This window comes from Montipora foliosa, chromosome 4 (genome assembly GCF_036669935.1).
Source record: "Montipora foliosa isolate CH-2021 chromosome 4, ASM3666993v2, whole genome shotgun sequence".
Taxonomy (NCBI): Eukaryota; Metazoa; Cnidaria; class Anthozoa; order Scleractinia; family Acroporidae; genus Montipora; species Montipora foliosa.
The window spans coordinates 16,917,924-16,935,423 of record NC_090872.1 but is presented as its reverse complement, the minus strand read 5'-3'; the positions used below and the strand labels follow the sequence as shown (position 1 = coordinate 16,935,423).

The 17,500-nt window shown below is 39.7% G+C and overlaps 2 protein-coding genes across 5 annotated transcripts in view; one reads left to right on the top strand and one right to left on the bottom strand.

Annotated features, from left to right (window-relative positions):
* The window catches only part of LOC138000057 (coiled-coil domain-containing protein 22 homolog), a 20,725-nt gene extending 17,731 nt beyond the window's left edge, over positions 1-2,994 (top strand). Inside the window, exons 15-18 of the mRNA XM_068846197.1 lie at positions 417-512; positions 607-666; positions 1,549-1,623; positions 2,632-2,994. Of these exons, the coding sequence (XP_068702298.1) occupies positions 417-512; positions 607-666; positions 1,549-1,623; positions 2,632-2,751 (351 nt within the window). The 3' untranslated portion in view covers positions 2,752-2,994. The remainder of the gene's footprint in view (positions 1-416; positions 513-606; positions 667-1,548; positions 1,624-2,631) is intronic.
* A 145-nt stretch (positions 2,995-3,139) lies between these two features.
* The window catches only part of LOC138000055 (proton-coupled amino acid transporter 1-like), a 37,591-nt gene continuing 23,230 nt past the window's right edge, over positions 3,140-17,500 (bottom strand). For 3 of the 4 annotated variants that reach the window (XM_068846194.1, XM_068846195.1, XM_068846196.1), the window contains 9 exons: positions 11,247-11,443; positions 8,334-8,424; positions 7,320-7,408; positions 6,608-6,691; positions 6,233-6,317; positions 5,487-5,747; positions 5,115-5,281; positions 4,733-4,902; positions 3,140-3,977 (listed from right to left, as the gene is read on the bottom strand). In XM_068846194.1, coding sequence (XP_068702295.1) covers positions 3,721-3,977; positions 4,733-4,902; positions 5,115-5,281; positions 5,487-5,747; positions 6,233-6,317; positions 6,608-6,691; positions 7,320-7,408; positions 8,334-8,424; positions 11,247-11,443 — 1,401 coding nt within the window. In that variant the 3' untranslated portion in view covers positions 3,140-3,720. Of the gene's footprint in view, positions 4,501-4,559; positions 4,903-5,114; positions 5,282-5,486; positions 5,748-6,232; positions 6,318-6,607; positions 6,692-7,319; positions 7,409-8,333; positions 8,425-11,246; positions 11,444-17,500 lie in introns of all 4 variants that reach the window. The other variant, XR_011123061.1, reaches the window with a different exon arrangement.

Genomic DNA, 17,500 nt, shown 5'->3' with positions numbered 1-17,500 from the left:
TGGACAAAAGTGAATTTCATTCTCCAGCAAAATCTTTCGCGTGAAGACCTAATCAAGAAAATGCTTAACCGGTCAACATTTCAACAGTTTCTGCGACAGCGCGCTATTCCCGCATTTACGCAGAAATACTCACCAGAGCCAACTCTCAAGCCCACGTAGCCAGCCAAACCGGAAGCAGCAGCTAACGCGACGGAGAGAGTATAACCAATGATGATGATGATGATGATGAAAGTTAAATACATAGACAAAGTAACAAATGTGTCAATAAATAAATAGCCTTCTCCAGCTGACCTGGGAAAGAAAGCTAGATACTCTCCGCCTTGCTTTTCCTTCCCCGGCTCCGTTTTGATACCCCAGCTGTCGCTTTGGACGGTTTTATAACCTCTCGCTCCGCAACTTGTATTTTTTTCTCGCAGATTTTGATCGACACCAAAGATGTGCAAAAGGAAATCAACCAGTTATCTGGAAAATTGGACCGAACATTTGCTGTCACAGACGAACTGATTTTTAGGGTTGGCATGCTGTAGCTTACATTCATGTTGAATCGTACAATATTTGTGACATCAATTCGATAGATTCTAAAGCAGTGTCGCGTTCTTGTTACAGGATGCCAAGAAAGATGAGTCCTGTCGCAAAGCATATAAATACCTGGCCAGTCTTCACGAGGTAGAATGCAGTGCTATTGTTAGGACATTTTATATTGTTGAACACTGACGATTTAAGTTGAAGAACATGTTGACCCGAATTATCTGGGTATTACTTAGAGGCTAATATTACTATTTGGTCCCTCCCAGAAAGGGAAGGGGGGGAGGGGGTGGACTTGTTCCCTTAAAAAAATTGCTTGTGTTTCCTTGTTCCCGAAATTACTTTCAAACTTATTCCCAGCTTTTTGATCCCTGAAATTGTTTATATTCCCTTCTTCCCAAAGATATTTTTTCATTGTTCCCTGCTCTCCTGTTGCCCACTTCAAATTAGCCATGTTCCCTTGTTCCCCAAAACCCTTGGGGGGACTCGCTGATATGTGCACGCTTTTCAGATGATCGTCTTTTGTTACAGTCTTTGTCCGTTCTCATTTTTCGTAGACGGTTTGAGGCTTCAACTGTAAATACCCAGAAGCCGTTAGTTGTTCCAAAGGGGGATCTTCCTCTGCAACCAGTTGTGCGATTGTGAACTTAGCAGTCTTTACAAAGTGATTAGTACTTAGTAACTTTATTAGCAAGCCACTTCCTAGCTGGCTTGGCAGCTCAGTTGGTAGAGCAGTGTGCAACGCAATCGCGCAACGGGTCATGGGACTACTTGGATTATCTAATTGCACTTTTCTTACATGTCCATTCCAGAGTTCAAATATGTGAAATTTCGTTTGTTTTAAAAATCAAATATACTTGTTTTTTAAATGTGATCCCCTTCCATTTATAGACCAGTTTACCCAGTCACAGCTTTAAAATGGTAATTTCCCCATACTTGCTTTTTACTCAAGAGTTTAAATATGGTGATCAAGTTAATACTGACAGGTTTCGATCAGTTAAAAAACATGTGGTCTTCTTTCAGAATTGCAAAGAGCTGATTAATTCCGTGGAGGAGGCGGGGCAGATTCTGAGGGAAATTAGAGATCTGGAGGATCAGGTAAGGTGAACCGCCAGATTGCAAGTCCATATCCCGTCCTATTTCTAGCACTCAGCAAAGTCCCTGTGACTTACCGTGGTTTTTGTTTATGTAGCTTTGTACCTTGTCTCCTGTCGCACCTGTAAGGCCAATTGTCATGATAAAAATGCTTAAGATCACAACACCAGGCACTTACCCGCTGCCAGTAGTTCTTTAAAGTGCCCCTAACCGCAAATACGTTTCTTTGCTGAGATAAATCTATTCACTTTAGTTAGGAATTCCAAGTTAAGTGCGACGTAAAATGTAACAAAACTAGAAGTCAATTAAAACTGTAAAAATTTCCAAAACTCAGAGCACAATTAAAGACTAAAGAGACTAAACAACTGGAATATTTCGTTCGGATCTACCGAACTTCGTCAGCCGCAATGTAAATTTGAAAGTTAAGAAGGGTTATATAATGGTCTCCAGGGGGCTAAAATTGTGTCATAGATACTGGCTAATTGTCCCATGGCCGAGCCAGTGTGAGGCATGCGCCGGTGACGTTACAAACTGTTTCACATTGAAAAACTTTGTAGTTTCAAAACTTGAATGCAAAACAGCTTGTGACGTTGTCTCAGGGATAGACTCGTGTCTATCGCAAGCTCGGCCGTGGAACAAACGACTGCTGAATTTGTCATGTTCACGCAACTCATGTGGCCAATCGCAACCAGTTTGCGTAAAATGCGTGTTTCGTGGTGCTAAATTTTGATTTTTGTGGAAACGGAAAAAAAAATCGAGGTTACGGGCACTGTGATGTTTCCTGGTTTATCGTCCTTTTTCTAAATTGCTAGAAAGCTTCAAATTTTACAGTTGTCATTACGAAGCAGCACTTACTTTTTACCTAAGACCCAGCGTATAGATCCTGCCGGGTTTGAATAAAGGAGCAAACTTGAAATGCAGTAACTGAAGTGGTAATCCTGTCAAAATATGTTATTATTTTTTATTATAATCCTTCAAAATACTGTAATTTGAAACATTTTTTTTTTGCAGATCGAAATGGAAGGTAAAAAAAACACGACTACAAACTTGGAGCGGATCACCTCTGATTTCAAACAGATAAAAGACGAAAATAACGTATTGATGAAAAAATTGAAAGCAGCAACTAAATAATGTTTGGAAATGCTGTGCAATTCAACCCGCAATGTATCCACCAGAGGGTTGGCAGCATAACTCAGCCTCCCCCCACCCTTAAATCCTCTGGTTTACCCAGTGATGTCCTCTTGCCTACATAAGCTTACCGTAAATCACCAGAAATCGTCTTCTCCTAAAATGATTCCGTCGTCTTAATAACTATAAGTACGATCGTCCAAAAACTGTACTCTGAATAATTAAAGGAAGGCGTGGCTCATTAAACTTCAACTTATTTGGATACCCATCCCCTTTCTTCTAACCCGGCTTCCTACGTTTTGGATGTAAACCAGTTAAAATCGTCATACCTTCTTGTAGGCAATTGACCAATGAAAAAATTAATATACTTTTTTTTGTCTTCTCTGAATACTTTTGATGTAAATAACGAGACGGGTCACCCATTATTGGTGTTTATCGGGGATTTCATCATCATTAATAATATATCAGAAATAGTCGATAACGCCCAATGTGCTAAAGACCAAGACCAAGACCAAGATGAGGATAAGTAGGTGGTGCTACTTGAGGCACTCGTGATGTCTATATTTTTCTTACTTGGGGGGTTGGAATGATTGGTAACCTGAATTTATCCTCGATAAGAAGATGGTTCCCCATTCTAAAAGGCCTTAAAACTAAACGTGAATTTTTCATAAACCTTTTTTTTTTTTATTAAGGAAGTCGTAGGATTGTTAGTCTTTACGCTCGGGTTGTGAGTTTTCCCCGTACAAACGCCATCTGCATTTCGTCCAAGTTGCGGGGCAGCAGATAAAACACCTTTGATCTTTCTAACAAAAGATTTCATTCTCTAAGAAGCTAAATCTACTTTCATCTCTGACAGAACGGATGATTGTCCGCAAATCGATTCGAGCTTACCGAAAGAGTGTTTCTGATTTTCTCGCGGAAGTTATGTTTACAGCAGTGCTAGACTTTACTTGACATGTAAGGTCGTCTTGATCAGTTTCTCCCTTTCTCATATCGCTCAATGATGCGAGCCACTGAAGTGTAGGTACCAAAAATGAACATAAGTACTCCCATCAACATTATAGCGGCGTCCTTAAAGAAAGTGACAACAGGGACACGCCCATCTCCCTCCGATGCAAGGGTGAGAATATGAATGAAGACCGGGAATATAATGGCAAGCGCTGAACAGCTGATGGATCCGACCAGTGAAATAAAGTTATCAAGCTGAGGAATACTGACTGCCATGATACCTGAAATAAAACTTAACAAAGTTACATTGGTAATGAATATTGGCATACTAACAATTAAGGACAAGGAGAGGTTACGTTTATACAAACGTTGGCCGTGTAGCACTTAAATTTTAAACAGAGTTAACTGAATAGAGTGCAATGTGAAGTGCTAGATTTCTATTCCATATGAACCATGTGAGCGTTAGCCCTACTGATGGAAATGGGCCCACACAAGGACAGAGAAAATTAAGTTGATTGCTAAAGGTGAACAAGCATCCCCAAGGACACAGGATAGCGAACTAATCACATGCGTTACGAGAGCTGCTATATATATTTAGTATCACCCAGCTAGTGGACTAATACAAATCCTGCATTTTGATTGGCTACGCTGCTAGAGGACTATGAGTAATAGTCCTCGAGTAGCGAAAAGCGTGACGCTTTCTTACGTTTTATTCCCAAATAAATATTTCTTCAACTTGCATTTGTTAACTTTGTTATTGCCTTTTCTGTCCGACTAGTTGGGTGATATTGAAACAATTAGACCCTTCGCCCTAAGGGCCACGGGTCAATAGCCCATCCGGCTTCGCCTCATGGGCTATTGACCCGTAGCCCTTGCGGGCTACGGGTCTAATTACCCAAAAGTGACGGTGTTCATTCCCACCTAACTTAAGTTTTAAAATCTTACCAGGCTTAAGAGAGTTTTTGAAACTGAGAAGAAAGGGAAATGTTAGTTCTGCACAAAATTAGTATTTGCAAAAACAGAGTTTGTTGCTTACAAGTGAATATAACAGTTGTCATTCTGATTCCGTAGTCAGCCACGTGGTGATATTCCTCGGGTACGTGTTTCAGGATTGGTGGCTGTATTATCAACATAGGCACGTAAAACTGAAGGAAATAAGTCAGGAAGATACACGTGGAAAACAGCAGTCTCACCCCGGAGTAAATTCTGAAAGTATTAACAATAGAAGCATATAACAAGTTCCAGTTTGAGTGTTATTGCGCTCTGAGTTCGAGTAATTATTTTACTAGTTTTAATTTTTTTAGAGCTTGCTGGATTATTGGCCGTAAGATAGAGTAGAGGAGAAACAAGGATAACATTCTTCTTTTAGAGCCATTATCTCTTGTCAATCCCTCGTAGCGGCAGAAAATTATACGAACCCTTCATCTGGCAAATTCAGCGTGATGCTGCCTTTACATTCATCGCGACAAAACAGATATCCCAAGATCCCGAGTAGAGCGAACAGAATTGTTACCACTCCCATACCAACGTTTATAACCATTCGGTAATCTTGTGGAGTGGACATCTTATTTTCAATTGGTAAGACCTAAAGACAGAAAAAAACAAGAAGCACTAACAAGTGCTGACACTGAAACTCGCCTTGGCATTGTTCTACTTTACCTGGAGTAAGGGCTGGTTATTTTGAGCTCATTCTAATCATGGTCCGCTGGGGTAAGTGTATTTGATACACTGTGTAATATACAGAACTACGCGGTGTACTGAATGGTACTAGTCAGTCTTTACATACTCACCACTCCAATACCCTCGAAAGCATAAAGTGTAATACCAAAGAAGACGGGGAAGTCTGACCATCCTGCGAATGCGGGAAGATTATCCGTATGATGAATATTTCTTACGAGATACTGGAAAATAATGACCAACGAGATACCACAAAAGATATTAGCGGCAATGGAGAAGGGGACAAGAGTGCGAAGGTCCCGAATAAACGACAATAGGATTATAGGAAGAAGTAGAATTGCCATCCATGTTTTGCTATCAAGGGCATCGGATACCTGAAAAAAATAAAGGAAATGAAATGAAAATCGCACAATTTTTACCATACTAAAAGGGTCATCGCAGTCACTGTTCTTAATACACTCCTAATTTTCTCAAAATGTATCTTCCGGTTTATTGTGTTTCTAGTAAATCCAACGTTTTTGGAACTAGTTTAGGAGAGACCGAAACGAGATATTTGCGCAAATATTTAAAGTTGACCGTGAGTGATGCAAGATTTTTAGGTACTCACTATTCCTCACTCATCAGCAGAGCGTTCCTTAACTCGACGAGAAAGAATTGACTCTGCAGAAATCTTGTTAAGTCTTTATTGAGAAAGAACCTTGGGCTGCGGCGACAAAAAGACTTGACACGATTTCAGCAAAGCCCCTCTTGCTCGCCCTCTGGTGACTTTTAGAGAGGCTCTGCTAGCAGCAGGGTAACCCTCACTCCGCAATAGATACACAGGTTTAACACTTTGAGACTAAATCGAATCCAGTCTTACCTGCTGAAGGTTTTCGGCAACAAAAACAAAATATACACAGCAGAAACCAAGCTGTGACATGCATAGGAAGATATTCACCAAAATTCTGGGGGAAAAAATATAAAAACGATCGTAGTGTTAATGTAGACACGCATTTCCTTTTGGTCAATGAAGTACTTGACTTTTTTTTATTAAAGAAATATGGCTTTTGTTCATCGGGTATGCATTCTTTTGTTACACCTTATAACAGTGTACTGGCTGAATCCACCAATTATTGTGAGTTTCTATATTTGCTTGTCATGAACACAGTGTCTTCCAGTCGATTTACCCGGCCGCTGCCGCTTGATCGCAAAGCTAGAAATTTGTCCTCAGTCAATCGAAATGTTGTTTACCCACCTTCCAAGGTAAGCCTTCTCTGGATAATATCGCCTTATACATTCCTCTGCAACCTCTCCATAACCTAGAGCGATCTCTCCCGTTCTTTGAAATTAAAGACATGCAGAAATAAGAGTAACATCCACCACATGCTGCGTACACACAATAACATTTTTAAACCAAACTGGTGACTCCTGAAATTCTCCGTTGACTTCATTCTTGACTCACTAATATACTTACTTCAATCGTGCTTCTCTACCTTTAAACCAGTCTTTCATCTCAGGATATTCTACTGTGTGTTACATGCTGGCTTACTTTGTTTAAAGTGCAGATAAACTCAAGTATTTTTAGTCTACAATATTGATCTCCCCACCGAAAGGAAACATGTTTGACGATTCTTATCTCAAAATTTCCTTTTTTTATCTGCCGGGCAAGTCGCGCAAAGTTATCAAAACTGGCAGTAATGTGGACCCATGGCCGTGACGCGAGAGGCATGGGGTCTATTCTCGATTTTTCATCACAAATGGCTTTGCAATGCAGAATTTCTTTGAAAAAAAGAATAGACCCATCCCTCTCACATCACGGTCGCGGGTCCAAATGTTCATGGCTTACATTTCTCCTATAACCTCAAGCATAAATTATTACTGAAGACAAAACCAAAGCCGAAGACAAAGGCATGGAATTGTTACAATTTCCTCACGCAGACAAATGAAACTTGGTAAAAGAAGCTAACCTTTGACAAAGGACATGACTGCAGTGAACCAAGAGATGCATACAATGAACTGTAACCATGGCAATCAGCAAAAGTCCAAGGGGACCTATCTGTGAGACAAGTAACAATGGGATTTAAAAAATCATTCTTACTGTCTTAACCACCACTCAGGATCACTGCCTTACCGTACCTACAATCAGTGGCAAAAGTAGTTGGTACGCTAACGCCAGGATGGTCGTGAAAACCTCTCGGACGTCAGAAACTAAGCATAATCTTCAAAATAGAAGTCTCCCTGCCCCCAATCAATGTTGAAATAGAGAAGGAAGTCTGTTCACTGTTGGCAACATTGTTCTGGGGGAGGGCAATTATTCAAACTCAGCAAGAAAATCAACTTCAAAGGGCGAGTTTCCCAAGACTTTTGCCACTGATTGTAGTTAGTACAATTCTGAAATGGAAATCCAGATCTTGCATGACCAATGGATTACGAGGCAGAGGTGGATGTGAATAGAACGTCGTCTACATTAGGAGGCAATAGGCTGAAAATACTTTGCCGGGTTCCAGCAGCCTCATTCGAAAAAAAATAACATAAAGCACCCATGGACACAGCGGGAATGAACTGAAGAAAACTGACGTGAACTAAACTTGCCAGACGGTTACCAAGGCTGCAAATTTGTGCATAAAATTGAAGGTGAAAATATCCTATAAAGCCAAACTTTGATCAAGTTACTCAAAATGAGAGTGCAGAAATAATTACATGAATGTCACTACAAGGATACGATATTTTTGCAAATGTAGCTATTGATGGTTGCCAGGCAATTACCTTTTTGACTGCAAAATTCTCGCGCGCTCATTGGCTAATTTGTATTGTTAAGCGGACACACACACAAATTTATAACTTATGCGTTCCGAAAGAAGCTATCGCCTCGTGGATCTACAGCTAGTTTGACAATGTTATGACGAAATTCATGATCAATAACAGGACAGACGCATAAAAAATTGACATCAATTTGTTAAATCGAGTTTGAAGAAACTTACCACAACCCCGGCATGCATAATGGCCTCTGGCAATCCCAGCATTCCTGTCCCAACGTTTCCTCTCCATAAGTGCATCAAGGTTTGCATATTGCTTTTTGTGAAACAACGGAAAGGAATTGTATTAAGGCAGATCCGAGGCATCTCTAATTCACCTGACGAGAGTATAATATTCAATTTCATTTGGTACTTAACGAAAACCATTGTAACACTGAAAGGCATCAGGCAGCTATTAATTCGGAAACCGGCTGTTTCGCCAACGTCGAGGAGACAGCAAGAGACAAATTTAACAGATTGCTTCATTCATATTCTACTCCCAACTATGACTCCCAACAAGTTGAAACTGAAATGACACAAATAAAATTTTGCGCAGAAGACGAGTGCTTTCTTCTCTATGCACGGAATGATCAAATGAAACTAATTATTTTCGATAAATCCAATCATATTTTGAGTGCTTTTTGGTGCACGAGAGAATAAATAGGCTGCCTTCCTTCCTTTTCTGCCATTTCAAGAGATTAGGCCCATGCTGCTTCCTTTAAGTGTAGAGGCCTAAGTGCAGCTCCTTTGAAATCTCATCGATTCGCTTGATTCCACTGCTGTTCTCTACTTCTCTGTTATTTGTATTAGTAGCTGTTCCGTCGATTTTCCCTTCTTATAGGCCCATTGTCTGTCATCAAGTAGATTTCGTGTGACCACATGATCAATGATGTAAACTTGCAAACTTTCTTGGGATACTAAGCATATAGAGTGGTCTGTAGCACGTCCTGTCTTCCTCCCTTCCTTTTTAGAAAGCTGCACTGACCCTGGCTATCTTCCACTGAACTGGTGGCAAGCTGTCACTGCGTATCTTTACTTGTTTAAATGGTGCATGTTTGTCACATATTTCTGTGAAGAGGAGATTCCACGCGTGGTAAGCATCAGATGGGTCCTCGAAGACTTCACAGACCTGAAAAGGTTCCCTTGCGATGTGAGTTTGAAATTCTCTTCCATCAAACTTGTTATAATTTCTGATGGTGATTATTTTAGGCGGGTCTCTTGGGACGCACGTTGCCAGAGTTGCATAAATCATGTCGTGGTCAGAAACGCCCAAAGGGCATGTGCCTTTTTGTTTGAGCAGGTCTTTTCTTGTCGTGACAACATAGTTAATAGATGTAGATTAACTATGGTGACAATAAGATCGATCAATGATTTAGAATGGTTGGTTATCCTTGTGAGTCCTTCGATAACATTGTGCATGTTATACTGTTCGAACATTCTTCCCATCTTGTTTCCTTCGTAGCCGGGATATTTCACCAATTCCATCCTGTAGTAGATTACTATGTAAGTCTCCGAGGAGAACTATATTTGAAAAAACCATCCAAGCTTTTTCGAGCAGTTTTGGAAACGCTGAAAAAGATCTGTTGGTCTCATTCGCTGGTGTGTATATGATTCCTTGCACCAGATTTTACCTGCGTGCATATTCCTTCCACTGTATCCTCTTCGAATTCCAAATCTGATCGGTGCTATTGTTTTCAGTGACTTGCGATAATATATTATACAGCCGCCTCCTTGTATTTCTGGTCTATCTCTTCGGATAAAATTGTAATTTTCAATTTCTATTTCTCCATCAGCAATTTCGCTTTTTAAGTGTGTTTCTGTGATTCCAAATATGTTAAAACGACAAAGCTTTAATAAGATTCGTATTTCATCCACTTTATTCCTCAACCCGCGAATGTTCAGGTGCGCTATTTTGAGATGTTTTGTGTTTGTGGCGAGTCTACGGACAATATCATTTTGAAAGTCGTCATTGTCATTGTCCATTTGGTTTCTACATTGGATGGTTTGTAGAAATTCTGCGTCGTTCACATCGTAAAATGGCATTGAGTGTATAGCAATCTTCCATAAACACGAAGGACATTACCACGCATAGTTTAAGCTTGCTCTGATCTCATGATATACAGCACGTGTGACCTAAATACACTTGATATGAACTTTCAGTTGTTATTGAGCAATCGAGGGCCCTGTGAGTTCTTGCTAACGGTCTGCCGAAAACAGAACAAGGATTCTTGATGTCGCCCGGGTTTTGTTTAACGTCGCCTGCCCTCATAATTTCCATGTTAAATGTAGCATTTGAGTTGGGACAACAAGGGACTTTTTCTTGTCGATAGTCCTTTTCGTTAAGTTTTTGATAGCGAGCTTTCTCGCTCTGTCTGTTGTTGACATCGTTTGCTGCGCTTCATTGCTGGATTTTGTCAAGACGTCTTCGCAAAATGAGGCATGTGGAGCGTTATGGGGCTAACCCTTACCCTACCCCTAACCCTAACCTTGTGAACGTTGTGAAGTCTTAGAGGTGGACCAAGCGAATTAGAAAAGCTTAGAACGAGTCCGGCTAGGAGAGCGAGGAATCTCACGTCCGCCACCTTAGAAGTTCATCGACAAATACCAATTTCGTTGACGACAAATACCCATTTTATCTCTCCTATTAAGCGTTTGCGAATTGAGTTATGTCTGGGTATTAGATAGGCCACTTATGGGCAAAACAACCGTGACCGGAAATTCTGTTTATCATTTCAAATGTTCCAAAACTTTGCACCTACTCACCAGTAAACTTTAAATAGAGTTATCAATAACATTTTTTGGCTATATCCTCAGCTTCCAAACCGGTCAGTGTCTGCAGACTGCAGACCGGGGGTAAAATGCAGACTGAGGTTATAATTTACCTGTTGAAAAAGCCCAAACCCATTAGAAATGCTAACAGTTAAGCCTAAATATTGTTTTAGGCCTAATTAGACCTAAGATTAGCATTTCTAAGGGGTTTGAGCTTTTTCAACAGTTCCGTTCTAACCTCAGTCTGCATTTTACCCCTGGCCTGCAGTCTGCAGTCTGCGTTTTACACTGACAGCTTCCAAACAGAATCTTGATAGTTTAACGGCTTACCTTGTTGTGTCATCCACATGTTGCCTTTTGTTCGAGGTAGATTCCCCTGAATCTTTGGAGTTGGATCCACTACTTGCAGACTTGTAAGACTTCTTTTCATCGTTTTCAGTTACAAGGCGTGTGTTTTCATTTGTGTCCGTCTCGCTTGTTTCATGGTCATTGACCTCGTGCAAGGAACAAGACTCATCAGACGCCGCCTGATGATAAATAGAAAAATAGATATGAGTAACGAGCAACGGATACACGGGAATCTGGAAAAAATCAAACGAAACGACATGATGCTGCTTTTTCTCTTTTCCGCAGACTTCCGGTTATTTTTGCACCAACCGAAACGATAAGCCATCCGGTGGAGTTGCACACAGGGTCTCCGGGCGTGGAATGGCGTGCGGTAACTAGGGAATTCCCCAGCTGTTGAACGATCAACCACACGGAGAGCCTGTTGTTACTACACAGGTATGTTGATTTGCGTGAAGACGTGTTAAGATGGATGACTTATCAGAAAACGGAATGAAAAACAAAACTGGACAAACGCATTTATGTTGCACTGGATTCTGATTGTTCAGAATTTGAAGAAAATATCAGTCGTACCTGTTTAATGTTTTTAAATACCCCTGATCGCCATGCTGATGTCGAAAACTAACCGTAAAGGAATTTATTTCATTTCGTATGGAAACACTTTTGTATTGTTTGGGATAAAAGCACATGACAGTTTGATCACTCTTGAGATCCATTTTCAGGCTAAGGGAAGTCAGTGGTGTGCAACTGTTCCTCGCGAATTTCTCGCACAAAGAGAAGGTTTATGAAGTGATTTCACTCATTGAAGCTTTTGTTTATTTGTTTTTAATTTCTGTCTTAACCGAATCTGAGGTGCCACTTGTAGACGAAATGGTGCCTTTATTAATGGAAATTGATTAGCCTATCAAACTAAAAACGAATTGTTTGAGACGAGGTCGCCATAACAGATATTAGATTGGCTGTTGGTATCCAATGAGACACGAAACATCAAGATTAACAAAAACACTGCACCCGGCCGGGTTTCTAGACTTTACCCCTCGTGTAATTTGTTTCAGTTTTGAACGTAGAAAAATAATGACTGGTAAAATTACAGAAAAGAACTAAGTCCCTTTGACTCTCCTTTAATTAAATGTCATCTTTAACAATTTTCCCATTTGTGTAAGGTTTCGACAGAGTTTATATTATTGCATTATTTAAGAATTGTTTCCAGCGCCAGGTGAAGGGAACTCTTTGAGCGACATCTTAGATGTGAACGAACCAAAGTTAACTTTCTAAAAAGAAAGCACGATTCCTTCCGGCTTCCATGACTGGAAGAAGAAATCGTAAATGCCCAAAAAAATTGGGTTCGGTATCAATAAGGAATCATTGTACTTCAGCCAATTCAATTTTCATGTGAACGTTTCGGGCATGCCAACCCCATTATGAACTAGACGAATATATTTGATTCCAAGAAAATACATTTGCAATAGTGTTTCATTCTAAATGGTACGCGAAAACAATAACCAGGTTTAAAATAACCGTTGGCAATAATACATTTTCTTCAAGATTTACTAGAATGAGGAAGAATTTCACTGGAATTTTTTATAAGCGCCCAGAAAACAAAATTGAATATCATTAACGGATTGGATTTCCATCTTTAAAGTGTAAGATCGCGATCTTACCTGAACTAGCAGTAGTGCTTCCCCTTCCATCAACGAGGACCTTAACATTTGGACAGGCCGAGTTTTATTAGCCTTCAAAATACTTCGCACGCGTGACGTCGAAAATCGTCGCACACGCATACGTTAGTGAAATTTTCATTATTTATGATTTGAAAGAAATAGGTGACAAAAGAATAATTTACTCACGTAAATTGAGTTGTTGAGGGCTCTTAATAAAATATTTCAGCAAGAGCAATTTGACCAAACATGCAAACAACATAAAAGCTACTGTATTTTCAAATTATTCAACAAAATTGAAAACAACTAAAATAGTTTTATGGTTTAATAAATTTTTGTAAGAGAATGCGACATTCACCCAAAGGCAATAGCCCATTTTCGATATATTAAAATTCAATCCAAAACAAAAGGCATCATCTCGAGGCTCTGCGAAATAAACTCATACAAATCCTTATATTTATTCCCCAGAGCCTTGAGATGATGTCTTTTGTTCAGGACTGAATTTTAATACAAATTTCTAGTTTCTAAAGAAACTGTTGCGTCGATGGGAGAGTGAAGCAGGAAGGAAACTTTGGTTTTATCAAACGTGTTGACGAAGGCCGAATTACCACCGTGAACGAGTTGGGAAGCGTTTCGAGCGTTAGCCCTTTGTCAGAGCGAATAGAAGAATTGTGGGTGTTGTTGGTTTTCATGAGGGTGTGGAGGAGCTTTGCCATTGGTGGAAATATGGTAACATGAATTTGTGAAAATTTATGGAATGAGAGGCGTTCGTTGATTACATGAGGATAGAGTGAACTTAGTTGAAAGAGGAATTTTTGTTCCAGATTTTTTAGATTTTCTGTTTTCCCCGTGGTGTAAGGATAGGCAGCATATTGTCATGTTGTGGTGGGAGTGATTAGGAAGATTAAATAGCGCACGACTGGTTTCGATGCATCTGTGTCGTTTCTTTCTACATCTCGTAGTTGTTCGCGAAAGTGATCCGCGAATCTGCTCCCTATTTCGCCTAGGTCTTCTTACATAGTGTGCAGGTTATGCAATAGATGACATTGACGGAAATGCTTGTAAAGTTGTCAGTGATTTTAACGGATCGATTCAGTCCTGAGATCGTAACCATGTTAGAAATAAAGGGACAAATTTTGCATCGTGTGCGTCACATTTGGAAGTACCCGGTTGGTTGTCAGACTTAACTGCGCTCCTAAGTAGAAAGTTATCCACGTTTTTGTCGCGTTTGAATGAAGTAAGTGGTGGTAGAGGAAATATATGTTTAGTTATATGTTTCGGTATCATTGCGGAGAATTTGAAAATGACATTTTTGACTGAAAAGTTTTGTGGATGGTAGGTGAGGGTGAATGGAATTCTGTTGGTTTCTTCGTTCTGTCACGTTTGTAGTGCGGTTTGGTATTTCGAAATTGGTCTATTAGACTCCTAGCAGTCCTTTTGTCTGTCAGTCGAGCCGCAGGACGAGAGAAACAACCAAGGAAGGCAGAGAAGAAACCAAGGTTCCCTCGGCTTTTTCCCTTGATAGCCCAATATGCTTACACAGTTCTGATCAGTATGAAAAATTTGATCAGTTTAAAAACGTCTGTGAGTTTCGATTGGCTTGTTCTTTGCATAAGCCAATCACTTGTACATGCTAACTCTGCCCTGGTTGCCTCCTGCCATGCAGTTGGGGTTCTTAATCATGTTTCTATTAAGTTTGAACTGTTTCTTTCCCATTGTTAAAAGTGGGGTGCCTGTAAACTAGCTTGATAGCTAAGTGCACCACTACCATAAACAAAGCATTTACATTTTACATTTAACATTAGAAATTTCCTCTTACTATGACTGGACGATACTTTTGGAACGATCTTCCCCTTTTTATTCGTTCTAGGCCTACAAAAAAAGCTATTTAAGAGTGCTCTTTTCAGTCATTGCTTATCTCAGTACTAAATGCTAGATTGATTTAATTTGATTAAGAAGCTAGACCGTAAAAGATTTTTGAAACACATTTAAAAAAGCGAACGACGTTTCGGCGCTACGTTTTGCCAATGTAAAGTTAAAAAATGAAAAAGTAGAAGGTGCGGGTCCTTTGGGTATAATTCCCAAGGTAACCATACTGTATTGTTTCTTACCTTGAGAATTATACCCATTATAGGTCACGAAAATATTTTATGTATTGTTTCACATTTTATATATTCGTATTACATCTTATACTTTTTCACTTTTTAACTTGACAATGGCGTATCGCTTTTTTAAATGTTTGAAAAATCTCTCCTGTTACCTAGATTGATTTAGTCGCTTTATCTACTGACACAATTACATATACCCAATTATTTTAATTGCTTATTGTATGTATATTTGTATCAGCATTTCTTCTATGTAACCACTTAATTAAGAATTCCTTATATTTTTCCAACCCAACTATTAGGGCAAAGTAAGTATTAGTTTACTATTTTTACCCTTTTCTCCTTATAGTTAAATATTATTCACTTCTTATTTGTAAATTTGTTTATTTTGTGGAGAATAAATTACAAGGTACAAATTACATGCTAGCAAAAAAACTTTTCGAGCTTACTTGCAGTTTTTGTATTGACTGCTTGTATCAACGGGGTACGTTTATTTAACAATTATTCCATGAGCGCGCGTTGGATATGAGATGGTAAATAGCCAACGAGGCGCGTAGCGCCGAGTTGGCTATAACCAGTCTCATATCCAACAAGCGCGAATGGAATAATTGTTTTATTAAATTCCTTAAACTCCAAAAGTTTGGAAGTACAAAATACGAGCGAAAAAAGGGAGAAAATCCTAGCGAAATCGAATTAACTTGATGAAGAGGCGATGTTGCGTAATACCTGGTGGTCAGACAGACGCAGGCTCATCACAATAACATTTCTTACCTTTTCGCGTACTTCTAAGCTTCGAAATTGATCCAAACTTTCCCCAAAAACGTTTTTCTTGTGCTTTATACCAAGAGAAATTTCGATTTCTGGCGTAAACAGTTTTAGCTTAGCAACGTTTAGCGCATTCATTTACCATATAAGGTCAAACTAAGGTATATGAGCTGATAGCCGAGATTGAGTGAACCAATCAGAGCACGAGAATTGCATTATCCGAGGTTGAGAATTTAATAAAAGAAAATAATGTATAGGTGGTCGTTGGTCGTACGGCGCGGTTCCAATGTATTAGGCTTGATTTCAAATAATTTTTTTCGTTATTTGTTGATGTAAAGCGTTTTATGGAACACCGACCCTGGAATGATAGAGGATGATTTGCTTTTTTTATCAACTCGGTGACGTGATTATTCCACTCAAGGGTGCCAGCCAAGTAGATACTCCTAAGACTTCAGTGCTATCTACAGTCTTAAAGTCTTCGTCGCCCACCGTCAGAGGGATGAAAAGGTACCTGTGTTGCGATCATCATGACTTTATATTTCTAAGTATTATACTCAGCTGCACGTTCTGATCTTTAGACGAACTCTCTTCAAATATGACAGCCGCTTGAGCATTTCCTAGATTATCCCGCGTAACAATCTACGTCATCGTAGTGTCATCCACACACATAAGCCCGGTTTACACTACAGAAAATTTTCGGCACGGCTCGTGTGAAATTGGCACGGGCGCCTAAAAAGAGCTCGGCAAACTTTGTTTACACTACACCATTTTTACCGTATCAAAAATACCTTGCCAAAATTTTTAGGCCCGGGTAGGTTCTCTTGTAGACATGCGCACTTCAATTATAATCAAGAACGTCCGCGTGATTTTGGTGGAGAATGAGCAGCCATCTTGAAATATACGCAAAAAAAAAACCGCCAGCCTATATGAATTAAGGCTCAAATTTGGCCCTTTAAAGTGTTTACACTACTTGTTCTATCCGAACCGTGTCTATTTTTTTCAGCACCCGTACCATTTTTACCCGTGCTCGGACTACCTCGCCGAAGGTCCCAGCACGGGTAAGAATTTTGGTTCGGCACGGATAAAATTTGGTACTGACAGGTTGTTTACACTACAAATTTTATTCGAGCCGAACTTTTTTTTTCGGGACCCGTGCCAATCTCACCCGAGCCGTGCCAAAAAATTTCTGTAGTGTAAACCGGGCTTTACGTACGCACATGGTGTATGTACATGGGATACTGTAAGGTCGTTGATCATTGGTAAAAACAAGCGAAGGCCTAATCTCGTACCGCAGGAACTGGTACCTTACGGAACCAAAAGGTAGGGTTTTGTTGATTAACGGTACCTTCGACAGAACAGGAACAACAATACTCCTTTGATAACAGAACAATCTCTACTTAAAACTTTCTCTGCTTGTTCTTACAACTCACATACAATACCGCTTGACCCCTGGGATGATACAGCAGTCCCACTAACATCCTCCCTTTCAAAGAGAAACTATTAACGTATAATAAGGTTGTTACAAGAAGATAAATGAAAAATGTTAATGATAAATAAATTAAATAATAAACCCAACGGAAACGCTCAATGTTAGTTGTGATTCCAATTAGTACTTGACTCAGCACTTTGCAATATTTGACCGATCACTCTCAAATGTTTAGTCTCTGCGGTTGGGCGGATAGGGCGGTCATGCTGATCACATGACGGCAAA